Below are 26,215 nucleotides of genomic sequence, written 5' to 3'. Positions count from 1 at the left end.
TGCTGGTGGCTGGAGGCTAGAGACGTACAGAATACATTGCCAAGAGAGTCAGATCGAGTTTTTCCGTGCCTATCGCGCGTAATTGACAGAGGTGTCGTGCTGCGTTAGGGCTTGATCTTGACAGGCCAACCTGGTTGTCTCGACGCTGGTTATTGGACCGTTTCGCCAACTCTCGAGGACCTTGGGGGTGTCGGCCATTGCTGCGAAGCACCCACACAAGATTGACAGCCTGTCTTGGAAAACCCCTCCACCGTCAACTTTTCAGACCTTATTTTCGTCTCTCTTGTTCACCCCAAGTGTTTACAACTTCTTCGCCTGATTCGATCCATTGCCGCCCGGTAATCGAAAGAGCGGTTACCGTTGATCTTTGAATCTGTCTATCCACCAAAGCCATTCCACCTTTTCGATTTTGATACACAGATACCCCGGTCCTCACTTTCACCATGGAGATGGACCCTGTGAATGCGCTCCTGAAGCGCGCTGCCGACCCTTGTGATTCCGGTAATGAGTTTGATGGCCGCATGGGCCTGCGCATCTCCTCCATCTTCGTCATTATGGTTGGATCCATGTTCGGTGCTATCTTCCCCGTCTTTGCTCGACAGTTTAGTGGGAAAGGTGGAGTGCCTGGATGGGCATTCTTCATCGCAAAGTACTTTGGATCAGGCGTCATCGTCGCAACTGCCTTCATTCACCTTCTTGCTCCCGCGGAGGAGGCTCTCACCAATTCTTGCTTGACTGGTCCCATCACTGAATACAGCTGGGTTGAGGGCATCATCTTGATGACCATTATTGTCCTGTTCTTTGTCGAGTTGATGGTCATGCGATTCTCCCACTTTGGCTCTGGTCACGGCCATTCTCATGACGAGGAAGGACACGCCCACTCTCATATTGGCCAGGCCGATCCCATCGTCGAGGAACTCCACCCCAGCAAGAGTCACCACATGCCCGGTGAAGACCACCTGGGCCACTCCCGTGAGCACCATGATTCCGATGACTCGGAGAAAGATGCCGGAGTGAGCGAAGATTATGCGGCCCAGCTCACCTCCATCTTCATCCTGGAGTTTGGCATTATCTTCCATTCCGTCTTCATTGGTCTCACACTCGCTGTGTCCGGTGCCGAATTCACAACTTTGTACATCGTTCTGGTCTTCCACCAGACCTTCGAGGGCCTGGGTCTAGGCTCCCGTTTGGCTCTCATTCCCTGGCCCAAATCCAAACGCCTCACACCTTACTTCCTGGGATTGGCCTTTGGTATCTCGACACCCATTGCTATTGCTATCGGTCTTGGTGTCCGAAACAGCTACCCACCATCAGGACGGACTACCCTCATTGTCAACGGCGTGTTCGACTCAATCTCCGCCGGCATCCTCATCTACACTGCACTGGTGGAGTTGATGGCGCACGAGTTTATGTTCAGCAGCTCTATGCGCAAGGCCCCGATCCGCGAGGTGCTGGCTGCTTTCATCCTGCTGTGCATGGGTGCTGCCCTGATGGCTCTGCTTGGCAAATGGGCCTAGCTTAACGACAACTTTTCTCTTCTTGTTATTATTTCGGCTCATCCGTGATGATCTCTCTTCATTTCACTATTTTCATTTTTTTTCAAAGTCCAAAAAGTGCGGGATTCTCAACTTCTACTGTCTGAAGTTATCCCTGGTCATCTGTACATGCATTTGATACCCTTGGGGCAACCTGGCTTCCAGCGTCCAGCGCAGGCGCACACATATTCGGCGTTAGTTTTTGTTTTGGGAGGAGTTCCTGGTGTTATGTTTTTTCTGCTCTTATCAATGGGGTCAAGCCTCTACCTCATGTCTTGGATCGATGTATTTAGCTTCCAATCAGATCTAAACAACTTTCTCGAAAGATCAAATCCTGCTCACGTGCTCACCAAAATCTACGACAAGCTTCCCAGCTGCCTGGTCTAAACTACTCGGTGGATACTGATTCTGGAACATCACCGGAAGCCACTCACGACGAACCTGTCAACCATGTGGCATACCATGTGGTTGACCCTTGCATGCGAGAGTACAAAATCGGCGATTCAGTTTGCCAAAAGACCAAAAAGCCAAGATTTTAAGGGAACGCCATGGCGGCGCTTAACCAAATTCCGTCTGTAGGGCTGATTACCCGGGGATGCTCGGGGAGGTGCCGTGCACACCGTTGCATCGCTCCTCAGTACAAGTAGGAAGTTTGTTGTTCTGCTCTTTCTTCTTTCTCTCTTTTTTCTCTTGTTTTCCTCTTGACAGAGACGCTTCCGGTTAAGAGCACGCCTCTGACTTCGATATGGCTATCGAAAACGCCCCAACGACCCCTGAAGAGGCTGCCTCCAAGGCCGAGGTTCACGACAATGTCGATCTTGGGGATGACCCCTCACGCGAGGTCTCCAAGAAGCGACAGAGCCTGTCGGACCTGTTTACAATCGTGAGTGAATCCTTGTCTACTCTTTCGAAGATGGGCCATGGGAAATCTCTACTAATCAATGGGCCACCGAGGGAGCTATAGTTTGCCAGCGGCTTCGCTCTGATCAGTGATGGATATCAAAACAACCTCATGTGAGTGCGCCGGCCCCCTCTTTTTCGCTTCGACGCCCCCACTCATACTTAAGCGCTACAGGACGATGACCAACGTCCTTCTCAAGAAGCAGTACCCCAAGGAGTATACTACGACCGTCAGCACGCGCGTATCTAATGCGCTACTGGTGGGAGAAGTCATCGGCCAGGTGGTTGTTGGGTAAGTGCAAGCCTACGAGTTTCCTAAATGCTTGAATAGTCGCACATTGCTCACCATTGAGTTTAGTCTGACCTGCGACTACTTTGGCCGGAAAATGGCCATTGTTTTCACCACCCTCATGATTGTCATTGGAGGTATCTTGGCCACTGCCTCGCACGGTGTTACCATTGACGGTATGTTCTGGATGATGACCGTTGCTCGTGGTATCGTCGGCTTTGGTATGGCTTGCTTCGTATTCTGTCACCAACATTTTTTGCATTTACTGACCGTATTGCCAGGCGCTGGCGGCGAGTATCCTGCATCATCGACATCTGCCTCCGAGTCCGCCAACGACTTGACACCTAAGTATCGTGGTCCAGCCTTCATCATGGTGACCAACTTTCCCCTGTCCTTTGGCGGACCGTTCGCAGTGTCCATCTTTTTGATCGTGCTTTCGGCTTGTGGCCAGTCGCACTACAGCACTGTATGGCGAGTATGCTTCGGCATTGGATGTATTTGGCCACTCTCTGTGTTCTACTTCAGAATCCGCATGCTCAACTCAGCGCTTTATCGCCGTGGTGCCATCAAACGGCATGTCCCGTACAAGCTTGTCATACGGTATTACTGGAAGACACTGATCGGGACCTGTGGTGCTTGGTTCCTCTACGGTAAGTCCCTATACCTGGCAAATACTTTTGGCATTTGACTCGTCGCTAATGGCTTGTCTATAGACTTCGTCACCTTCCCCAACGGTGTCTTCTCTGGCACCATTATTTCAAACGTGGTCCACAATGGCACAATCCTTCAAACAGGAGAGTGGCAACTCCTCCTTGGAGCAATCGCCCTGCCGGGTGTCTTCCTCGGCGCGATCCTCTGTGACCGCGTTGGCCGCAAGAACATCATGATGATCGGATTCAGCGGATACCTCGTCTTCGGCCTAATCATTGGATGTGCCTTCGATCGTATCACAAAGATTATTCCTCTCTTCATCGTCTTCTATGGACTCATGCAAAGCTCTGGCAACTTTGGTCCCGGGAATATGCTTGGTCTACTATCCTCGGAGTCCTATGCTACCGGCGTGCGTGGAACATGCTATGGTATCTCCGCTGCGGTTGGGAAAGCTGGGGCCGCCATTGGGACTCAGGCGTTTCAGCCAATTGCCAACAATATTGGGAAGAAGTGGACTTTTATCATTGCTGCGATCTGTGGTGTGGTTGGTGTCTTAGTGACTTGGTTCTTCGTGCCAGATCTTTCTGGGGAGGATCTGCGTCTGCGCGATGAGAAGTTCCGGGCTTACCTTGTGGCCAATGGGTGGGATGGAGCTATGGGAGGGGTGATCTCCAGGCTCTTGCGGACGAGGGAATCCCAGCGGATACTAAGGCTGCTGCTACTGCCGCAAAGGAAGGTTAAATCTGGAGATGATGGTAGCATTGAAGATGACGGGAGATGGAGGCATAATCTTGGTCGTTGGCATTGACTGGCTGGATGACAACCGCTAGTTTAATAAGTAATCGTCTGAAGACCAAAAAAAAATAAGGTAATACAACCCACGTTGCAAAAGAAACAGAATTCAGTCCTCTCTCTATCTGCACGACCGTTCTACAGCCTAAAGTACAGTAAAGTTGTACCGTAGCCAAAGACCAAAGACCCACTAAAGCGGATCTCCCCAAGCCAAACTCGCGCCTCCGCACTCCACCACGTTGCCTTCTTCCCCCCCCCCCCCATTCCCTCATCATCCTCCACGTCTCCTCTTCACCAATCTCACCTCCACCCTCTCAATTGACCTCATACAACCGCCACCCTCTCCCTCATCCTCTCCAGATATCCACGCAACACCCTCATCCATAACCACCCACAATGCGTCTCACCACCCTCTTTCTGAGCCTCGCCTCCCTCGCCTGCGCCGCCGAGCTGGGCATCGAAGTCACCCACAAGGTCGAGTGCACGCGCAAGACCCAGAACGGCGATAACGTCTCCATGCACTACCGTGGTACCCTCCAGTCTGATGGGAAGGAGTTCGACTCTAGCTTTAAGCGCAATGTCCCCTTGACTTTTAAGTTGGGAACTGGTCGAGTTATTAAGGGGTGAGTTAGGGCTTCTTTCTTCTCGTGGAGTCTGAATGGAATTGGGAATGGGAATGGATACAATGTTCAAGTATCGCTTGTGCATTGTTTTCGTTCCTGTTCCGTTCGTTCCCGCTTGCGGGTTTCGCAGCTTTCGCAGCGGATCCTCTTTGGACAATTGACTAATCCTTTTCTTCCTACAGATGGGACCAGGGTCTCCTCGACATGTGCATCGGCGAGAAGCGCACGCTGACTATTCCCCCCGAGTACGGCTACGGCGACCGCGGCGTTGGCCCCATCCCCGGTGGCGCAACTCTGGTCTTTGAGACTGAGCTTGTTGCTATCGAGGGTGTTGACAAGGACGAGCTCTAGATTCGAAGTATATACTACGTTATGATGTGATGATCTGGTCAGATCTTTGCTTTAGGTGAAAATGGCCTTCGTTACCACTTATTCTCGAATGATATACCCCAAAATCATTGGAATGATGCAATTCGGAATCTTTCTTGGAATTCGCAGCGCTTAATTGGGCTGCGCCGCGCATCTATTGTATTGGGGTATCTCTCGTCTAGTATATGTAGAAATGTATCTTACAATCCCCCGCTCCGCCTCAGTCGCCATATACACAGGACCAACATGTCCAGGACCGTCAGCCAGAAGAATGCGAAGCAAGCCATATCCAGCCAGGCAGGCACGCATCTCGCATGACAACTCTCAATCCATCGCATCCAACCCATTCTCCACCTGAACATCATTCTCCGAAACCAAAATCCCAACCAAACACTCTCCCAAAATCCCATCCCAGTTCACCCACGGATGAATCTCCGCAAACAACTGCGCCGAGTCCTTCCCCGCACCCCGCAGCAACTCACCCTTCCCACCGGGATGATACGGCGCATACGGCGAGATATTATAAACCTTGCCCTGATATGACGTCCACGCATCGCGGCCCTTGCGCCCATTCTGCGTCTTCAGCATGGAAGGCGTCACCCGCAGCAGACCCGAGGGTAGACCCGCGCCGCGGAGTTGATTGTTTGGGTTTGCGGCGCGCACGGCCCAGTCTAGTGGTGAGTAGCCTGGTTCGAGGACTACCTTGCGGGAGGCTTGTTTTTTGACTGTAGTTGGGGCGAGGGTGCTGGTGCTCAGGCCACTGCCGCCACTGGTGCTTGCGGATGGGGGAACGCGGAGGCCTGCGGCGGCAGACGGGGGTGTGCGGAGGGAGCTGGCGCTTGATCGGGGTGGTTGGAGGGTTGGAGGTGCTCTGTTTGGTTGGGGTGTTTGTCGGGGGCGTGGGATTGGGGGTGGGGGCATTAGAGAGGGTGTAGGCTGTGGCTGTTGTGGCGATGAAGTCACCGCGAGAGATGGCGGTTGCATCCTCGTCTGAGCGGGCGCATCGTTGGGTGTTGTCAAGGTTTCATTTTTTCCTGGGCCGTTCACCCTCGTCTGGGCTGATGAGCCTCTCGCGACGCTGGGGGCATTATCGTTGTCGCTTGAGTCACCGTTCAGACTCAGCGTGGGGACGGCAAGGACAGGTGGTGGCGCGCTTGATGCGGACGCCTTAGGTGTGTTCTGAGCACCATCCTCTTCGTCGTCTGGGGACGGAGATGTCGAGATGCCTGCGTCATGTCCCTCCGGCTTGTGTTCTTCAGTCGGAGAAGCACGCGGCTCGGATCTGGAGTCCGGCCGGGTGGAGATTGAATCCGGGGTCTTGCTGTCAGTGTTAGGTTGGCTGCGAGAGAAGAAGTATCCCGCAGTTGCGGCGAGACTCCCCACGCCAGGCCAGCCCATTTCGTAGAGATTCGATATGTTGAAGCGTTGAGAACAGTAGTGAGCAGCGAAAGATGGTCGTGCCGCAACTGACAAACCCGCCTGGAGAGGTAGAGGTGGTCCGTGCGGGGCAGGCTTGAGGTTGACATCTATACCACTCCGTACAGTAGTTGGACTAGTAAATGTTGCGGTTGAATCCGGCATACTAGATCTGAAGGGTAAATTCAAGCTACGAGTTTAAAAGTCATAGTTCAGCGGGTACCAATTTCAAAGATCCCACAAGTTAGGTATCTTTCGTTGTCGAGGTAGTTACTGGTTAGTGTCCGGCATATATATCTCGGGCACCGGATCATCTCAAAACATATTGAGCCTCATAGAGCCACTTACAATGCGCACGAACTCCCATTCCAGCTATTCTCATAAGCATAGGCACTTCCTAACCAAAGGGTTCACAGATGATGTCAGTACATCATCACCAGCTCGCGGAGTTAGAATCCGGGGCAAATCTGCGATTTGGCTCGAAAGGTGCTTGATTAGACTCCAATATGGTCCTCGCACATAGAGCTCTGAGAGACCAGATGCTCCGCAACACTCTCATGTCTACATCTGACGCGCTCGTGCTCTTTGATGTTGGAGCAGGTCAAGTAGCAGCCCCCTCGTGCCCGTCCGAGAGATACCAGGCTGACCATGGGGCATAGGTTCAAGGAAGTAGGAAGTCCCAGGAAGACCGTTATACGATAATCTTGCCGGAGCACTTCCCCACAAAAACAGATGGCAATCTTGCATTCTTTGCAATATACGACGGACAGTAAGTAGTTGCCTTCATCAAAAGCCGAGAGGAGGCTTGCTGATCCCTGAATAGTGGCTCTAGCCTCGTTGCGGACCATGCAAGTAAGAACTTGCATAATCTACTTGCCCAACGACCTGAGCTCCAGCGAGGGGACTATGATGCCGCAATGAAGGCCGCACTGGCCGATGAAGATGGCGTGCTGCTGGAAAATTTCATGCGCGAATCCGTCGAGCCCGCTGTGTCCGGATCAACAGTGGCGGTGTGTTTGATCAATTTGACCACGGGGGAGCTGGTGGTCTCCAATCTAGGCGACTCGCATGTTATTCTTGCCGAACGGGATCCCAAGACGGAGTATCCCTATCACATTGTATGGCCTTGTCACACTGCTGAGCAAACCAAAACAGTGACTGACCACCCAACCATAGCGTCGCCTCACACAAGCACACAAGCCCGAAGTGCCTAGCGAGGAAGCTCGTATCAGAGAGGCTGGAGGTACCGTGGAAAAACGGAACGGAATCACTCGGCTCGGTGAGTTGCAGCTTAACCCTAGCTAGACCAGACCTAAAAGGGGAGGGCCCGAGTGCCTGCGGGGGAGGGGGCAGCGGCACCCCGGTGAACCCTGAGCACAAGTCATTGAAGTGGAATGATACTCACGGAGGAAACCGATGGAGTAGGATCCCTGAACATGTCCCGCGCGCTGGGCGACCTGCAGTACAAGAACCCGGTGAACGCCGTGGAAGACCAGAATTTGACGACTCGAGCACGGCGCGCCTCGTCGTCATCGGCGTCGGTGTGTGGGAATTTCTTATCCAACGATCCCTTCACCTCGCGACGTATCCTGCAGTCCAATCGACGGTACCTGCTCGTTATCGTATCGGATGGGGTGAGCGACCTCACTGATGATACGGCCTTGATCCAGCACGTGATGAAGCTGTCGATGCGGGGAATGCGAGCCAATGATATTGCACAGGAGGTGGTCAGTAGCACGGCGAGTCGTCCTAAGAGTGATAATGCTACGTGTGTGGTTGCGATGTTAGACGGGCAGTATTCGTGATGTAGTATGCCGGGCGGGAAGTGGAGATTCGGAGAGAAGAAAGAGGGACCCGTGATGCGATTGGGAATTGTAACAGGCGGGAACTACGGAGTTTGTACTAAACTTGGTGATGATCAAACAGATAGACAATAGGGTGGAATGGACTTAACTAAAAAGAAGAAAATATCATTGGGCTGTGTACAATAGTAGCTACTCCTGACCGCGCTAGACAGGGTTGTAAGATTGCATTCTATTGTGATGCGGGTTAAAGTACGGAGTATTAAATATATATATAGATAGTAGTTATGTAGTAGTACTATGCACCAAAGTATCGACAGTATAAACTCAGTGTAGGTAGAGTACAATAGTTTGTACACTAAGTCTAGCCTCTCCGAACGGCTATCGGCCCACCTACGTTGTGTTTTGCATATCAGCCAAGTCCACCCAGTCCCACTGGAAAGGGTCTGCCTTGCCCCGAACAAGAAGGTGGTTGTGTGCAATTTTGGAGTGTGAAGGTCCATACGGAGTCACCTTGTTTCCAATATTTTTAGGACGAATCTTCTGGTGAAAATTAAAGAGTTTAATAGTATCAGCAAGCTTCCATCTTCTTTCGTCTATAGTTAGGTTAGCTTCAGTAACTTTATCTGATAACTGAATATCATGTTCGGCAAATAATGCAAACCACCTAAACAAAGTGCCAATAATAATGCAAATTCAAATACCCCAATTATTGTAGTCCAATGCTACCAAAAGAAAAAAAAAAGGGTTTGCAACTTCGGCGCTCCAACCCCACCAGGCGGAACCAAAAGGCCAAACGGCCTGCCTTTCATGGAAGCCTCCGGTGGCGTTGCGTTTCGTATTATAACCCCATTAACCTTGGATCTTCTCTTGCACCCTATAAAGTTGGATTCTTATTCGTTCATGCCTTGTCTCCATGACCAGGCTTCGGCTTTTCCGTCCTTCATAGATATTTCAGTTAGATATTATTATTATAGCTTTACAAATACTGATACTTCTCGATTCCCAGTGGTAAACGTTCTGCCGTACCAAAAAGATTCTGGTAACACTCAAGTCCGCCCGGTTCGCCCCTCTTCCTTCTTCGAGAACTCTGTTTCCACCCCCCGCTCAACAAGGTTATCTCCCCGGTGACATGATGACGATTCTGAGGAACATCCAAACCAGATGAACCAAATGTAGCAGGCGGATAAGAAGGTCGCTTCATTCCGTCGGAGTGGACCGCCCCCTCCCATGAGTCCCATCCGCCAACCAGCGCGTGCAGAACGTCTCTGCATTCCCTTGGAGGCCAACCCTGGATGAACCCCAGAGGCTCCAACGAAGGGCTCTTGATGTCCCAGTCCCCTGGGATTATGTCAAACCATTTTAGGCAGGCGACGAAATCGGCTCCCGCAGTGGAGATCCCTTCAAGAACAAGCATTCAAGCTGTGAGATCCGTCTCTATCCACCTTCCCCAACAGTCCACCTTGAAGAGGATCTCGTCTCGTGGTGCCTGGATCGGGCCTCCTGTTCCAATCTCTTTAAATACGCCCTTCCGTCGCTTGCTCCTCTTCTCCAGGCCGATATCGCTTTAGCATCCCCAAAATCCATCAAACTTGCTTCCGCCGTCGCTCCCGATGAGTGCTGCCACACTGACTCATACTAAATCAACCCCTCCCAGCATGGTACCAGCAAGTTGGAACAACTTTCACGTCGGACGAGACTGCGGCCATGTGAAATGGTCTCGAAAGATCGCGCCTAAATTGACCGTCTCCTCGGGCCAGACGGTGACTTTTGATGCCATCGACAGCAGCAACGGCCAGCTCGACACCACTTCGGACGCATCGGCTATCAAGGAATTAGATCTCGGCATCGCCAATCCCGTTTTCGGTCCAATTTACGTGCAAGATGCACAGCCTGGCGACGTTCTCAAGGTCGAGGTCCTAGCCCTCGAAGTCGCAGACTGGGGTTGGTCTGCCATCATCCCTGGCTTCGGCCTGTTGGCTGAGGATTTTCTCGAACCTGAGATTAAGATCTGGTCTCTCGACCGCGAGAAAGGTTACGCTCAGTTCAAGGATATGCGTATCCCTCTCCGACCATTCCTAGGCTGCATGGGCCTTGCCCCGGCCACCGACGACGAACTCTCTACCGTCCCACCAACTCACGCCGGTGGCAACATGGACTGCCGCGAGCTCAGTGTCGGTTCGACCGTCTACCTCCCCGTACAGACCGCCGGTGCCCTTTTCAGCTGCGGTGACGGACACGCCGCTCAGGGCATGGGCGAAGTCTGCGGCACGGCTATCGAAACCCCTATCAAAGCAACCCTCCGCCTCGAGCTCATCAAGAACCAGCGTTGGGTTACCTCTCCTCAGTATCAGACCCCGCCGCGAGCTCAAATACCCAACCCCCTTCCCGACCTTGGCACCTACGGTGCTCTCGGCGTTTCTCCAGATCTCTTTGAGGCTGCAAAGAGTGCCACTCGCAACCTCATCCAGTGGCTCGTCCTTACCAAGGGTCTTACCAAGAGCGAGGCGTACATCCTGGCCAGTGTTGCTGGGGACTTGCAAATCGCTGAGATTGTCAATGTGCCTAACTACGAGGTGTCTATGAGTGTTCCCCTGGGCATCTTCAGTTCGGGTTGACACTCTTATGATCGCGATCATCTTATACTTCGAGACGTTTGCGGGGTGCTTGTGAGATGTGATACCCAGGGGTACTGGATGATAGTGCTTCCCTTATTAAATTGTATTGTACATACCCGGATGCGATTTAGCCTTGTTTTTCTTAAGTTTTTTTTCTGCATGAGAGCCACATGTATCTACTTGACATGGGCTGAGCGAATTTTCAATTTACACACGAATGTATTCATTTCGATTGTTCCAACTAATAGTTCTCTTCCTTAGTAGAGTAAAGCATCAGACCATTCTACTTGTGAAGTGACACCCCGCCGATTCCCTAGAAACAGGTATTCTCTTTATTTGCAGCTGAATTGCATTCTGATGATACCCGTGGCGTGATTTCGACGTTCAAGTTTCTGCCTGGACCTGCGAGCCAAGCTCACACGTTACTGAGTCATAGTGCAATGACGAAGGCTTTCTTTGGGGATGATAGGCGACGGCGGGCACCGAAAAAGGCATTATGGGAAATAGTTGACCGCTAACTGCGCCTCAAATTCCATTTAATACGTATGATACAAGTATTCTTCCAAACATCTATCTAAAGGTCATCTCAAAGAGTTCCGCGGATGCCACTGTCGATGCTTCGATGGAATCTATTGAATGGATACTGTTCCCATCAACATGTATATTCATTCAGAAACAACTATTCTAAGCAAGAATAATTAGCAGACTTATTGCTCGATATCGGTCCCTCGATTTTCTGCCATCAAGGCTGCGTAAGTAAGGTCCGTGTTGTCTCGACATCCGATATCGGCCGGGGTACCTACCGAATGAACTCCCTAAAGCCGGGCATTGGGCTCGTCGATTTTCCTAACCGATAAGCCATTAGTTCTAATTAAAAGAGAGAAAGTTGGCTACGAAGCCCAATGGCTTAGCCTTGCCACTAATGACTGCCGTTACAGGCCAGATGCAACTAGGCAACAGGGCAAAGTTGTAGTAGCGCTCATAAAGAGTACTGAGCATGGGTCGAAGAGGATGAGAGTGGAATCAGGAAAGAGAAGATCTAGTCCTGCCCAATAGGCTTGACATCCTTATTTCCAGTAATATGATCCTTCTCCGCGGCCCCATTCTTTACATGGTCAGAGTCCAGACAGATACTTAGCTACTTTTCTAGCAAGCACATGTCCTCATATCGGACAAATCCTCTCCGGTATGGAAAGGCAGAGACTACGGGGTACTTCTGGTGGATTCACATCATTTATTGGTAGCTTGGGAAAGTCATCTCGGTCAGGACCAGAAGAATGTCTGGTCTGGGCGGACTGTATTTGTCCTACCCTGGATGACTGACATCGGGTGTATGCCCCAAGAACATCTCGTCCGGCCCAATATTAATGTCGGCATTGATGATATCCATATGCAAAGTGGATTCTCCATCTTTCTCTGAGCCTTCCTTGACTTCTACACCAAGTTTAGCGGCTTTTTGAGCAGAAAACTGGTCGCTATCAAATGGCCTCCGCGGACAATAGAGGTTTACCATCATGAAATGTTTGCGCGGCTAGATCATTAGAGCATATTCTAATTGACGTTACCATAAGTTGATTGAGGCCATTTTCGGCCATTTTCGGCCACTAGGTGCATACAATTGGCTTTACAAGGGTATGATACTGGCCCCCAAGACCCCATGTTTAACTAGAAACCAAATCGCGCAAGAAATCCCGAGGACTAGCTTCCTAGGATTTGCCGACGATAATACTGTCAGCTCTAAAATTAGTAGCTATAGAAGGGTCATTTGTCTGACATTCCTCGTACTGCATTGCGGGTTCAGACTTCTAGTCGTCGTCGTCGTCAAAAATGCCGTATGAAGGGCCGCTTTTTGGTCAGAAGTGCGAATTTTCCCGCCATTCCCACACTATTGTTGTCACTTCTAATGTGCATTATTGACACATATGTCAGACTTGATTGGTTTGTTTAAAATACACCGTCCTGTAAACTACTTGGTAGCTCAAACACTGTTCAAGAAACATAGACTTGTATACGCAGGCCTTAACCCCACTACTCGGAACTAACCACACACCCCTCAGCAACCTCTCGATCTCGCGTAATTCTATCTATTCACAATTTCACAAATATATTCTTAAGCCATAATTCCTCATAAGATCATGTGGGTACTTAATTTTCTCATGAGCATACTTTGGGCCCTGGCAGTTGATGTCACATGACACCGCGTTCACAGCGCGTCTCACTTGCCGCTCTGGGCGATCCAACCACCGGCCCGGATTGATCGAGTCCCTCCGAGGTTTTGATCCCCAAAACAAACGTCATGTCATGGATCCCATCCTTGATGGTCTGAATCACGCTCAACGCGAGGCGGTTACCTCCTCCGCCCCGATCCTCCAGGTTCTTGCGCCTCCAGGTTCGGGCAAAACCAAAACGCTCACTGCACGCGTCGCGTACCTGCTTTCTCACCATGGCTATCAACCACAAGATGTCATATGCTGCACGTTCACGATCAAAGCTAGTCGGGAGATGCGTGAGCGCCTCAGCAAGCTTATCGGAGAGCAATTGCAGTCGCGGTTGGTTCTAGGTACTTTCCATTCCATTTGTCGGCGGTATCTGGTCAAGTATGGATATTTGATTGGGCTGCGCAAAGGGTTCGGGATTGCAGACTCTGACGATACTCGAGCTATCCTTCGGGTAAGTTTGATACGGGCGATATCTCGAACTTTAATCATTCGCTAATATTCGGCCAGAGAATTATCAAGCGCCTAAATTCCAGCATGGATATCAGAGCGGCTCAAGGACGGATCTCCAAACACAAGGCCCATGGCCTCTCTCCGAACGCTCTGGCTGAGCGAGTCAAGGCAGAGGAACTGGAGCTTGTCGACATATATCGCGCATACGATGAGGCACTTGCAGCCGCAAATCTTCTTGACTATGACGACCTACTGCTGCGTTGTGGCGATCTGCTCAGAGAGCATCCAGAGTGTGTTTCGAATGTGCAAACAGTCCTAGTGGATGAGTTCCAGGACACCAATATCATCCAATACGACCTGATGAATCTGTTTGCCTCCAAGAATCGGCGCATCACCATCGTCGGTGACCCCGATCAAAGCATCTACGGGTTCCGGTCTGCAGAAATCCAGAACCTCAGGCGGATGCAAAAGCGATATTCAAACACATCAGTCGTTCTTTTAGAATCCAACTATCGTTCTTCAGGGTCAATTTTAAACTCTGCACAAGAAGTGATTGAACAAGACACCACGCGACCTCCAAAAAAACTCGAGGCCACCCATACGTTCGGAACCCTCCCTGTGCTGAGGAAACTCCCCAATCCCAATGCAGAAGCACTTTGGATGGTTCTCGAGATCAAACGAAGCGTGGCGATGACCGGTGGTCTGCTACGCATGTCTGACTTTGCGGTCCTTCTTCGATCCGCTTCGTTATCGACCCGTATCGAGACAGCGTTTGGCCGAGCAGGAATTCCATACAAGATGGTAGGAGGGCGCAAGTTTTTTGATCGCACAGAGGTTAAGACTCTCCTGAATTATCTCCGTGTTGTCTGCCATACAGATCATTCAGACGCCCTGCTTGGTATCATCAATATTCCCCCGCGGCGAATCGGTGACGAGACTATCAAGCAGTTGACCAGTGGTGCAGAGAAGGCTCAAGTCACTCTTTGGGCATTCATCAAAGATGTGATACAGGGCCGTCGATCAACCGAGAAAAAATTGCAGAAAGCGGCGGAGCTCGGGCTCTGCTCACTAGTGAAGTTGATCGAGGCATCCAAGCAAAAATTGCAGGAATGCCAAGATGCATCCGCCCCTTGTGTGCTTCTAGAGTACATCACCGACAGCCTATCATTTCAAGAATATCTGCTCAAGACCTACCCGCTGGACGAAGATGGTCGCTGGGCGAACGTCAAAGAGTTGATGGGCCAGGCTAACGATGCTGCAGCCTCCGAGGCCGAGGCCAATCTCGAAGAAGACTTGCCAGAGATTGAAGGCGTTGAGCAGCAGCAATCTCATCCGGGAGAAGAAGCTCTGTCCCGGTTTCTGGCCAATGTCGCCTTAGCTACCGAGGCGCAGAAACAAGATGAGGGCGAGGAAGGCTCCGGGAGTGTCACAATATCGACAATTCACGCTGCCAAAGGTTTGGAATGGCCCGTTGTCTTCATCCCCGCTGTTTACAACGGAAGCATCCCACACTCGCGAGCGGAAGTAGTTGATGAAGAGAGACGTCTATTGTACGTTGCAATGACTCGGGCTCAAGCGCTTCTGTACTTGAGTCTCCCTTTGAAACAGCCTCGAATAGGCGAAGGAGAAGATGGGTCTACGACTTTGACGCCGTTCCTTCCGCCCAAGCTGGTCAAGACAAGATTTCGACCAAAGGGCCCTCAATTCCACGAGAAGGTCGTCTATGGCATCTCTGATATTCTGCACCGGCCACGACCGTCTCCTGAGGATATGTGTAAAGACCTTGTGTCTCTCCCTTCTTTGTTGGATGACAAGTGGACTTCTGAGGGTGAGGAAGTACGCGACGAAAACAGTGAATGGAATGGCAAGCAGGGTCCAAGTGATTCGATTCAAGAGCCATACCCAAAACGAAGGCGACCCGACAACAATGGGCCGGCATCTACCAATTACATGACGACGGGCAGTTACAGCAGAGGCAATTCGTCCAACTTCACGGTTGCTACAACAATGTCTACAGGAGGCTTTACGTCAGCTCGCAACTACATCGCGGTGAACCCGGCAACTGAGCAGGACACAAAAATGCCGCCTACTACATCCTCACCTACAACTGCAGCTGGGCCAAAAGACAAAGTAAAGACGCCTGGCAACGTCAGCCGGAAAGACGGCCTCAGCCAAGCCAGCATCTCCAACTTTTTCGGCGGACCAGGTTCCTCTGCCCGGAAGCCAGAGTCCATCCCGGCCGTCCATCCGCCAGCTCAGCCGGCTCCAAGAAACCACCTGACTCCCCAGATGAACTCTCGGCCAAGCGCCAGCTTTGTGCCACCGTCGCTTTCTTCCCACCGGCTCCAGCCACGACCACTTCATCCATCACGGCCGGTCCTTGAACCTGCTGAGCCCAGCAATTACATGTGGATGGCAGCCCCGTCCCGGCCTGAGACCATGAAACCCGCTCGAATGCTGACATCGCAACCACCGCAAGGAAATGACAGCAGGACGGCGGATTCAGGGACTGGGACTGGGGCAAGCGACGTGAAACAGGAGAGATCCACCAGTGCGTTCCGGTCCGTGTCGTTTTATACCACTACGATGGACAAGGTCCGCCAGCAAGCCCCAGCGGCGACAGGGCGGCGGACGCTGGGCATTCGACGCAGTATGAATGGATGGGAGGAGCGGATGAAGCGGGAGAGAAGCGGTGGCAGTGGCGATCAGATGCGCTAAGAGGACGAGGATGTGGGAGCGGGTCTAGAATTCTAGGAGTAGTCTGTGAAGGATATGATACACGTCTCGCAGCTTCATTGCGCGCATTTCGGCTGCCCGTTGACCGAAGGAGTGTCCTACCTGGGTGGACCAATGGGGAGGGAACGGAAATGATAGGAGATTGCAATTGCTTCATCCACCAACAGATGATAAGCCCACGCAATAGTCCAATGGCTCCATATGACCCAATGGACTCCGCAAGGGAATTTGGATCTGGGGGAGTGACGTACATCCCGCGGTCTCTCTTGGTGGTATGGGGTCTGAATGCACGATCACCGATATAGTTAGAAAACGTACAAAAAAGCAACCCAAGCAACAACGCTTTGCAGCAGGTCAGATGACCTTGTACCACCACCCAACGTTCATTTCGCCAGACGCCAGTGTCTTAGGGAAATCCAAAAGCACGGGACTAAACGATCGGCGATCTTCCGGGTCCAGGACTCCAGAGCGGCTGCAATTGGCTTGAATTCGCGCTCTAATCGCAATGATCACCAGTAAACGGGGGCCCTGAATGGTCTCGGGCCAGGACAGAAGGCATCTGGACCAGAGTGGACCGGGGTGTGTGTGGAGGGTCAGAGGGCGTCAGTCGGTGAAGCTTTCCCCCCTGGCCCCTGGATCATTTTATTGACATCACCTTTTATGCCGGTTACGCCAGTCAGGCATCCCTGCCGTGAAGAGCAGAGGAGACTGGTAATTGGTGGTATGAGGCCAGCGGTGAGGCTGAGGAATTCTCGATTCTCTTTTCTGCTGCTGTTGCTACTATGGGGTAGCTACTGGCTAGCAAGATGTCCAGGCTCAATAATGGCGGCTTGGATAATTGGCACTTATTGTACCACCAGCCAGCCAGCCAGCCAGCCAACAGCATCCACCACAGCATCAATCAACAGCAAGTTAAACCAAAGCAACAGCAACTCGGGAACAGCTCGGCCACAGCTATTCTTGGGAGGAATGGCTGACTCATCATTATTGGGCCCACTGTGTACGACTGGCCCACTTCGTATCGCAGTATCACTTCTGACTGGCTGCCCTGCTTTAGACCTGGCATCATGGCCAATCAATCGGCAAAACTGGCAGTAATACCAGGCACCGAATACCCGTTCATGTACCTCAGTACCTTCATTACTTTGGGGACGGAGTACCTTCATATTGTTCCCTTCGATCCTCTTGATACGTCAGGGGGCTGATCCATTCCCATTCCCTTTTCGAACGCCGCAGAGAGCTCCCTGGCGACGATGCGGTTCACGGTTCCCCGGAGTTGTAGATCAGATGCAGCGCTCAATTAGGAATGGCCTGGGGTATACAAAAAGAAGCCCGTCTGCTGTCTCTCTCTTCTTCCAGCTTCATCTATACTTGTACTATTTAAAACCCCCATTCATCTATACCTTGTATTCTCTATATAATTCCTCCCTACACCGTTTCGACTTTGTTTCTTCATCTCATCCTCATAGATCTCCGTAGCGCACAGTTCAACACTGCCTGCCCTTCGAGACTACATCAGCCCATACGACCATCCAATCTTCGTGGCCTCATCAATTGTCAACTCCCAGCTCCGCCCATTCAGGACCATCTCGGCTCTCCCCCTTCTACTCCATCTATACCACACCATGCCACATAAAGTCACCAACGACTCCAATTCTACTCTGGCCAGCGGAGATAGTAGCACCAGCGACCAAGTCATTGCCACAGAAGTCCGAGGTATGTCGATCCAGCAGTCCACTCAATCTCTAGATTCGGCCCGGCTAATGCAGACGCGTACCCCGGTCAGCCGCCAATCCCGTCCGCAAACCTCCCGTTATCGTCCATAATAAAGGTGGCCAAATCTACGACGAGACCAGGCCGTCCGACTGGGACAAACAACGCTGGAAGTAACATCACGGCCAGCCCCAAATCTGGGGGTTGGTAGCGTGATGGGGATCTCACAGGCAGACAGAGCTCCAAGGGAGCAAGAAAAAAAAAAGCAAGCAAGCAGGTTGGGGAAAGGACCCTCCAATCCAGTCCAGTCCACCTCGATTTATCCGCGCGGCTTTGCGGACTACTTTCTCCGTGACGGTCACTGTGCTGTACGCCCAGAAATGACAGCTACGAAGAAAAAGGAACTAAGGGAGCGGACAACTGGACCTCGCCAGAGATGAGCCTCTAATGGGGACCAGCATAGCGGTGGAACTTGCATTTCCTTTGGACGGCAGTTGGCAAATCAGCTCAAGGCCTTGGTCCCGGACAACTTTCCCCCTTTTTTTTTTCTGTGATCGGTTTGCTTTGGGAACACTACTTGAACGGTTTTAGTGTTCCCAAGTATTCGGCTCCGAAAAAGAAGGGATGAGAGTGGGCGCCAGCCGTGCCTATCGTCACCGCTATGCTCTCGCTATGCCGTTATGCCGCTATGCCCATCTCGCCATACCGCTTTACCCGCGATCATCTCCTTTCCTCCCCCTGACCCAACAATCTCCAGTTGGTCTGGGCCACTGTCACTTTCCCTTCTGGCTTGGAAGGTTGCCCAGTTACCAATTGCCAACTGGCCTGCTTTGCTTGCTACGATCCCTTTACTCTTTCTCTCTTTGCCTATTCTGCCCCGGATTACTTCACGCCGGGGAAGATGTGGATCCCCCTTCCTTCCCTATCCTCTTCCCTCCCCCCTACTTGGTGCTTTCCGTTTCCCCTTGTATGATTATCTGGAGTTCTTCGGATTTTTTCGGTGTCTCTCCAGCCCGTATTGTGCTTTTCTTTTTCTTTCTTTCTTTTTTTTTTTTTTTTTCGGAGGCGTCTTTTGCTTTCAACTTACACTCTCGACTCTGATATGTTTGGCTTTGGTGTTTTTGTTTGATTCCTTTCCCTTTCTCTACACCTCCTCTTCCCAACTCTATCTCTCTTTCCGACTGATCACTCTCCCCCCTCGGTCTCCTACCTCCTCCCTCAATTCCACTCACCATCCTCATGCATCCCCTGGCTTGACCTTATCGGCCTCAGGGAGCGTTACACGTGTCATATTACTTTTACGCACATACCTCGCAGGGTTACTGCAGGTATACATGCTGGCGGGACCATCCATCCCCCAGCCCTGTCTGTTTTTGCTAACACTACTATTATGTGGCTTTATTTTGTTCTTGTTCTTTGATTGCGATGCATAGCGTGGGCAATGGGTTAATTCTCTACTTTACTGGGCTGTTTTTTTTTTCTTTTTGCGAATGAGCGAAATTTGTTACTGGAATGTCTGTGCTACTGCGACACACAATTTGAATACTGGAATATTGGATATGGATATGGATATCTTGTCTCGAATATTGAGACCATTGAATTGAATTGAATCAATACGGTCGGAGATGGACCCTCTTACTATTTGGCTATCTCCTCTTTCTATAGACACCAAGATGCGATTTGATCCACGGTTGGCTCCATTTGAGTAATGGAAACTACGCTAAGTACAGGGATTTGATTGGTGGTTGATTGAGTGATTCCATGGTTGAGAGCTCTTGGACCCACTTAGATTGTTTACCTATCTTCCGAAATATGGGGAAGCTCTGAGCTGAGCATGGATTGCCCGAGCCCAGGCATTATGGACAACTCCATTGAGTGTTCTGTAGATAAAAGACTATATCTACCTCCTGAGCTATCAATCTGAAAGCTTAGTTAGACTGGACTTGAATCGAGAGGAGTTAGGCCTGTTCAAGGCTGTCGCCTACCAAGTAGTAGTGGGGGTGCCGGCCCCGACGGAAATTAGTATGTCTCCAGATGAACGGGAAGATATATCCTCGCGAGGTCGGGCCATCCGTCCCACCCATAACCAGCTACCCGCAAAAGTAAGGCCAGGGACTGGCTAATGTAACAACGGGGTGAAGGATTGACTGAATGGAAGCGACATGCATTTCAATGGCATATAGTCAGGAATTATTTTGACAGCATAGACATGGTCTGTATATTCGGAGGTTGGAAATGAACTCACGGAATCGACATTGCTCCTCGAATCGGCAATACGCGAAGACGTACAACTTCAGTGAAAGTCTCTAGGAAGTCTTCCACGACTAAGAAAAAAAGAGTACTCATCATACGTCTATAGCGTCCTTAAGATAACTACGGCAGTAGAAAAAAAAGTAACCACAGAAATGTGTATTATTCGTGGGCCATGTGGCAATCTCGAATCCACACAGAAAATCAACAAAAGGCTCCTTCACCATCCACACTGTGGCAGACAAGATCAGGGCCATGTTTAAAGCTAGGTACACAAAGATAAGGTGTTGGGGATAGGTAAACAAGGGGGAGTGGCAAGAGGATTGGGGGATGTCAATCTTGGGTCTCCATTGCCCACGGTGGAAGAAATCTTCCCCAGGAGACTTGAACAAGTTCTTTTTGTCGGTTTTGGTTGATTTTTTTGCTTTTTTTGTGTGCGGCCGTGGCCACTGACTGACTTTTGTGTCAGAGAAGTCCGACGGTCCAGACACATTAAAGGCTTTTTTCTGGCGAGGTAGAGGGGGGATGATGGTGCTTGGGGGTGAGTAAAATCAGCTTGGTTGCTGTGTAACGATCGTCAGGAGTTGGAGGTATGGATGCAAAGGCGCAGCGCTCGCGGGCGCGCAGCAAGATAAGATTGTCGAGAAGAGTGCAGAAACACGAGACTCGACAAGACATGCGAAGTGAAGATGTTGTGGTAAGGGGGGGTGGGAAATGACAACGATGCAATGGGAAAGATTCAAATAAAAACACAATATGGCTCGCTCTTGCAATGCTATGTGGAATGAGGATAAATGCAAATGGTGACCCAGGAACAATGGAAAATGAAAGGAAGGAGAGGTATGGGTATGCAATTTTTGGAACAAGAATGGGAAGATGAAACGAAAAGGCTGGTCTTCGACTCCGGTTCTGCAGACCGAAGCCGTATGCAAAGCGTGGGGGAAAGAGGAGGTTGAATGGCGAGCGTGGATGAGTTCGAAGATGAGGATGGCACAGAGTTCGACAGGCACGAAAGGGGGAGGCGGCATGTCGAGATTATTAGGATTAGCGTCGAGTCGAAACCAACGCAAAAAAGCATGACGCTCCTTTCATTAGTTTTCTGCAGTCGAGACAGAGAGAAACGAGGTGGACTCGAATATGTGCATGACACCGATACTTTTGTTTAGAAAGATGGCTAGAGCTGTCTTCGGTTGTCCACTTCATATCCTCTCTTACATCACAGCCTGATAGGTTGGGTCGAGTGCCATCTGGGATTGGGGTGGGAACGGCGGGAGTTGCTGCGACTGCTGAGAGAGGTACATGGCCTCCTGTTGTTGGTAGGCGTCGGTGTGCATGTACTGCATCTCAGCTTCGGGGGCAGGCGACGGCGAGCAGGCAGGGGCACCACGAGCCATCTCCTGGTTGGCGGCCATTTGAGCCTGTGCGGCGAACGGGCCGTTCTCAGGAGTGATGGGAGGTGTCATGTAGCCGTGAGGAACCGCAGTCAGCTGCTGAGACTTCTGAGGGGTCGCAAGCCCCATCTCCCCAGTGTAGGGCTTCGACTCCACGGGAGTCTCCACCGGAGGGGTGCAACGGGGGTAGTTGACCATAGAAGCCTGGCGGGCGAGGAAGTGCTCCAGAACCTTGGACACCCGAGAGAAGTGAGACGAGGCATACTTCCGAGAAACCACGGTCGACGGCTGGTGAAGCTGCTGAGAGAGACCGACAAGAGTTGTCGAGTCATACTGAGCAGCCCAGTCAGTGTGGCGTGGTTGGGGTCGGTTGAGGATGCAACGAGACAGGGCCAATGCAGCACGGGCGAGCTCGGACGACGGCTTGGAGACGAAGTCACGGTGGAAAAGGGCAATCTCGAGAATGTAGAGAGCCATGTGCTCCACCTCGGCGTCGTAGGGCTCGTCCAGAAGAGCAATTGACAGGAACTCATCCACAGTGGGGTGACCAACGGACCATCCCAGAGTCTGCAGAACGTGCCATTCCATCTGGATGAACATGTCATCATCATAGAGCGAGCAGCACATTGATTTCAATTCCTTCACGGTGGGGACGCGGTCCTTCCGATCGTTGTACTTAGCGGCGATGAGGAGAGCTGCGCAGCCCACCAATTGGTAGTGACGCTTGTAGACCACACGCTTGGAGCAGTAGCGGTCCAACAAGTTGATCGCTAGGAACAAGGTCGAAGGCAGGAGTTGAAAGGCAGTGTGGGCCTCAATCAGGAAGTCCAGAAGGTAAGGACGCATAAACCACTGGATTTCGGTCTGAATGTCGATGGATTCCACATCAGGAAGAGTTTGAGCCTAAGTGAGAGACACAGTATGTCAGTAAACAAGATCTTGTCACGTGGAATCATTCATCAAATGAGGAGGTTAGTATAACTCACATCCATCTCCAGCATCTGCTGCAGGACATCGTCGCGGAACTCGACGCTGGTGATCCGAGAAATCTGGGTGGCCATAGCATGCTGCCGCTCACGATTCATGAGCTTGTCGTGCTCCTGCTTGGCCTGCTTTTCGGCCTGCATCCGGTAGTCATCTTCAATAAAGAAGGTGTCACACGGCTGGTAGCCAGAGCGAGGACGAATGTAATCCATGATGGCGGTGGGTGAAGTGGAAAGGCGGTAGGTTGATTAGCTTTGCAAAGACCAAAGAAGAAACCTGAAGGACGAATGGTCGAGCAGGTCACGACGGAAGTAAGAGAGTGACAGTCGTCGAATTAGGTAGTTGAAATGAAGGACTGGAAGAACGTTGAATCAAATGAAGGAGTGTGGTCCAGCGGGAAGACCGAAGCCTGGTAAGCTGGGAAGGCGAGCAGCGGAAACAAGAAGACAAGGCCGGAATCGCAGTGGAGGAAGTCTTTCAAGACCGAAAGCTGTTGGGATAAGTCGAGGATTAGCGATTGAACAAGAGGGATCGTGATTAGAAATTAGATTAAGGCAGCGTGGATGGTAGGCAACGAGTGTGGGTGGAAAAGAAGGAAAGGAAAGAAGTGTAATGCCCGTAGGGTCGACGACGAGAATGACGGGCGAGGAAACGTTTTGATATCAACGACCAATTCCCCAAGAAGGGCGCCGGGGTAACAGCAGTGGAAGTGAATACTAACCCCCGGCTAACGAGCCTTCAGGCACAGGGCACAATGCAACCCTTACCGTGATGGCGAGTCTGGCATCTAGGCTAGGCCAAGCAACACAGGAATGATCCGTTGAATTAGGATTCTGTAGGATGCCAGTCCGAGAGATGAAGCACGAGTAAAAGTCTTCACCCCTAGGCCGGGTATTTTGCGGAATGTGGAGTATAGGCACAGGCCAACCCTATGTAGGGGGCACCACGATCGTCAGGGGATGGGGAAGAACAGGGCAACAGGAATGGTCATAGGCACATACACTTCACGAGTTAACGTGTTCCAAAAGAACCTCCAGGGAGATGGGAAAGAGGCTGAATGATGGGAGATAGAGGTCTGTCAATGACTGAGGGTACATCCACACAAAGAGAGTGGACGACAGCCAAAGTCACAGGGAAAGACCACAAATTCTGTTACGAGGCAGAGAATATGTTAGTCAATCAGGTTAATGCTGATAATGCAAAGCAACGCGTGGCAGATAGGTTGGTTGTCAACGAGGTATGTGTTGTGTTGCCCAGTTGATCATCGATGACCCCCCGGTATGTTTGAAGATCCAATGTCCAGCCCTGGTATAAGATTTTCAAGGGCCCCTTAATTCAATCCCCAGTTGACAAGGGAAGGGAGATTTCCCATTGAAAAACAAGGCCGGTCCCTGAAGGACTACACTCCTGGAACCATGACTAGGACCAGTGTGCCTATGTTCCATTCGCATATAACTTCGGGCCCCTGATGCCTTCCCAATGGCTCTTCAGGAGTACCGGTCTCATCCAACTGAGGAAATCTGCAACAAAAAATCTGGCTGAGAGGCCTTGAGGTTGATTCAATGGAGGCAAAGAATAAAGTGACAGCGGCTGGGCGTGCAATGATCGGAGAGCGTTTAAGGCTTCGGGATATCAAGTCCACTTCCAACCGATCATCGCCGACCAGCATGACTCCTTTTCAATTTTCTCCCCCGACACCACCAAAATCTCTTGCCCAAAAACTGTTCACATTCCAGACACTTGTCTCTCACTGCGGTCTCTCTTGACAAGTTTATGATATCGACGGTACCGGGGGGGGGGGGGGGGGGTTTCGGAGATTCCAACACATGTAGGCAACCCTAACGCAAATTCAACAGTTTCACTCACCCAAGCAAACAATCTCCAAATCAATTAAGTATTTGAAAACAAGCAGTTTTCAGATCATCCGAAGAAGATTCTTCAAGATGATTTCCCCACACTATCGCTCGTCTAACCGGCAGGAGCGGGATCAGGGAGTTCGTCGGGAGGAGGTCCGGGGATCAGGAGGGCACCGGCGGACAAGGACGAAGGAGGGGGGAGGAGGGTTCCGCCGTTTGAGCTAACAAACGTCGAGAATTGGGAGGATCGTCAAGACCGAGGAGGGGATTCGACTCGACAGGAGGTCTAGTGGGAGCAGACTGAGAACGGTGAAGCGGGCACGCTCGTTTTCTCGGCTGGTCGACTAGACTCCGGGCTCTCCACAAATTGGCAAGGGGAGGGAGGATGAAAGGAAGACGAAGGTATAGAAGAAGAGAAGGGGAGGGAGAGAAGAGGAGGAGGAGGAGGGGGGAGAGGTACAAGGAGGAGGAATTTAGATTCTCTCTCCAGGCGGATGGTGGGAAAGAAAAGAAGAAGAGAGCTGAGACAAAAGACACGGAGATACACTGGGCCCAGCTTAGCTGTGCGGTACCGTCATAACGAGTTTCCGGGTGGAGGCTGAAGCTGTACTGTATACTGTACTGTATCGCCGTAAAGCAGATACCGTAATGGATCTATATTTGATTATTTCTGTAGGCTAGACTACTGGACTTGGCTGGTGTATTATACCAGATTACCGTGGATTTGGGTAATTCGATGGTAAGGAGGCGGGGACTTCCAATGTCCTGGAACTACAGCCCCTGCAAGGACAATTCCAGCCTGGGTACGATACATTATCAGGAGTTGAGAGAGGTTGGAAACCATTATGAATCATTGTCGCAACTCCCTAGATAGTTCATTTGCCATTTGACCTTCACTATGGCCGACTCGAATGGTCGACAACGAACAACAGTACCTTTCCGTACTGCGGAGCACTTTGTTAACCTGCCCTGGCAGGTAATGAGTGGTCGGTATCGAACGACGGTTTACACCGACCTCCACTTCCAACCTTGCCATGGATGGAGCATTAAACCCGATACTCGCGTGAGTAATTGGAGAAATTCATTAAGAACCACGAACCTCCCCAAAACCAAAGTACAAACTACAAATGATAGACAATTCATCATCAAATTCTTTTGAGTTCAATGACACCTACACTTTCCCCATCCCCTTTCCCGAATACTGCCTACTGCTGCAAAGCACAAGGAAATCCCCTTCCCAGGAGTTGAGGTCTGAGCCCTGAGTGGCCCTTGCTCGCGTGGGAAAACGGGTCCATTACGCTGTTCCTTCAACTGGGTGAGATGCATCGACCACTGGGTAAAACAGATCTACTATCGGCTTCAAGGAGTAACTAGCAACCACTCCATCGGATGTACATAGGATCTCAGGCCAGCCCTGTTTCTTATCACTAGAGGAGGTGGGGGTTCACAGCATAGAAATTCCCAATCCATTGGGGAAGACGGAATAGTTGGCCCAGACGGGAAGTACATGATCGCGTTGCCAACTGTAAGCCGCGACCCAGTCATTTTGCTCCGCATACATTAGTTGATACAAAACTCCAGTAATAGAGTAATCGATGTGAGAGTTATTTCGATCATCCGG

At 51.1% G+C, this 26,215-nt stretch overlaps 9 protein-coding genes across 9 annotated transcripts; 7 read left to right on the top strand and 2 right to left on the bottom strand.

The window, feature by feature from the left end:
• Positions 1-443: 443 nt before the first annotated feature.
• On the top strand, positions 444-1,517 carry zrfB (low-affinity Zn(2+) transporter ZRT2; the record flags this gene model as incomplete). Its single annotated transcript, XM_057153397.1, has 1 exon — positions 444-1,517. One exon carries the CDS (start codon positions 444-446, stop codon positions 1,515-1,517), a length of 1,074 nt encoding a protein of 357 aa, XP_057007735.1.
• Positions 1,518-2,280: 763 nt separating this feature from the next.
• Positions 2,281-4,183, top strand: N7473_007456 (Glycerophosphoinositol permease 1; the record flags this gene model as incomplete). The annotated part of the gene is made up of 6 exons (XM_057153396.1): positions 2,281-2,418; positions 2,500-2,549; positions 2,611-2,727; positions 2,794-2,945; positions 3,006-3,374; positions 3,438-4,183. The coding sequence occupies 6 exons, from the start codon at positions 2,281-2,283 to the stop codon at positions 4,181-4,183; spliced, it is 1,572 nt and encodes a 523-aa protein (XP_057007734.1).
• A 380-nt stretch (positions 4,184-4,563) lies between these two features.
• On the top strand, positions 4,564-5,141 carry fkbp3 (peptidylprolyl isomerase family protein FPR2; the record flags this gene model as incomplete). Its single annotated transcript, XM_057153395.1, has 2 exons — positions 4,564-4,790; positions 4,973-5,141. 2 exons carry the CDS (start codon positions 4,564-4,566, stop codon positions 5,139-5,141), a joined length of 396 nt encoding a protein of 131 aa, XP_057007733.1.
• A 342-nt stretch (positions 5,142-5,483) lies between these two features.
• N7473_007454 (cytochrome b5-like heme/steroid binding domain-containing protein) lies at positions 5,484-6,557 on the bottom strand (the record flags this gene model as incomplete). Its single annotated transcript, XM_057153394.1, has 1 exon — positions 5,484-6,557. One exon carries the CDS (start codon positions 6,555-6,557, stop codon positions 5,484-5,486), a length of 1,074 nt encoding a protein of 357 aa, XP_057007732.1.
• A 557-nt stretch (positions 6,558-7,114) lies between these two features.
• Positions 7,115-8,380, top strand: N7473_007453 (PP2C family serine/threonine-protein phosphatase; the record flags this gene model as incomplete). Its single annotated transcript, XM_057153393.1, has 5 exons — positions 7,115-7,180; positions 7,235-7,344; positions 7,399-7,693; positions 7,752-7,854; positions 8,001-8,380. 5 exons carry the CDS (start codon positions 7,115-7,117, stop codon positions 8,378-8,380), a joined length of 954 nt encoding a protein of 317 aa, XP_057007731.1.
• A 1,655-nt stretch (positions 8,381-10,035) lies between these two features.
• On the top strand, positions 10,036-10,995 carry N7473_007452 (acetamidase/formamidase family protein; the record flags this gene model as incomplete). Its single annotated transcript, XM_057153392.1, has 1 exon — positions 10,036-10,995. One exon carries the CDS (start codon positions 10,036-10,038, stop codon positions 10,993-10,995), a length of 960 nt encoding a protein of 319 aa, XP_057007730.1.
• A 2,282-nt stretch (positions 10,996-13,277) lies between these two features.
• N7473_007451 (ATP-dependent helicase) lies at positions 13,278-16,382 on the top strand (the record flags this gene model as incomplete). Its single annotated transcript, XM_057153391.1, has 2 exons — positions 13,278-13,665; positions 13,722-16,382. Exons 1-2 carry the CDS (start codon positions 13,297-13,299, stop codon positions 16,380-16,382), a joined length of 3,030 nt encoding a protein of 1,009 aa, XP_057007729.1. The 5' UTR covers positions 13,278-13,296.
• A 1,396-nt stretch (positions 16,383-17,778) lies between these two features.
• Positions 17,779-19,781, top strand: N7473_007450 (uncharacterized protein). The gene is made up of 2 exons (XM_057153390.1): positions 17,779-18,116; positions 18,187-19,781. The coding sequence occupies exons 1-2, from the start codon at positions 18,026-18,028 to the stop codon at positions 18,288-18,290; spliced, it is 195 nt and encodes a 64-aa protein (XP_057007728.1). The 5' UTR covers positions 17,779-18,025; the 3' UTR covers positions 18,291-19,781.
• Positions 19,782-20,507: 726 nt separating this feature from the next.
• N7473_007449 (G1/S-specific cyclin) lies at positions 20,508-25,085 on the bottom strand. The gene is made up of 5 exons (XM_057153389.1): positions 24,605-25,085; positions 23,740-23,887; positions 23,460-23,667; positions 22,741-23,228; positions 20,508-22,657 (listed from the first exon to the last, which is right to left on the bottom strand). Exons 4-5 carry the CDS (start codon positions 22,948-22,950, stop codon positions 21,575-21,577), a joined length of 1,293 nt encoding a protein of 430 aa, XP_057007727.1. The 5' UTR covers positions 22,951-23,228; positions 23,460-23,667; positions 23,740-23,887; positions 24,605-25,085; the 3' UTR covers positions 20,508-21,574.
• Positions 25,086-26,215: the final 1,130 nt, after the last annotated feature.

This window comes from Penicillium subrubescens (genome assembly GCF_028828155.1).
Source record: "Penicillium subrubescens strain IBT 31985 chromosome Unknown utg000005l_segment0_segment0, whole genome shotgun sequence".
NCBI lineage: Eukaryota > Fungi > Ascomycota > Eurotiomycetes > Eurotiales > Aspergillaceae > Penicillium > Penicillium subrubescens.
This window is presented reverse-complemented; position numbering and strand designations above follow the sequence as displayed.

Bases quoted from the DNA above. Each gene is read 5' to 3' on its own strand.
- N7473_007450 (XM_057153390.1), top strand. From the start codon at position 18,026: ATGCCACATAAAGTCACCAACGACTCCAATTCTACTCTGGCCAGCGGA. The intron at 18,117-18,186 runs GTATGTCGATCC...TACCCCGGTCAG, and splicing joins CATTGCCACAGAAGTCCGAG to CCGCCAATCCCGTCCGCAAA.
- N7473_007449 (XM_057153389.1), bottom strand. From the start codon at position 22,950: ATGGATTACATTCGTCCTCGCTCTGGCTACCAGCCGTGTGACACCTTC. The intron at 22,658-22,740 runs GTGAGTTATACT...TCTCTCACTTAG, and splicing joins AGCAGATGCTGGAGATGGAT to GCTCAAACTCTTCCTGATGT.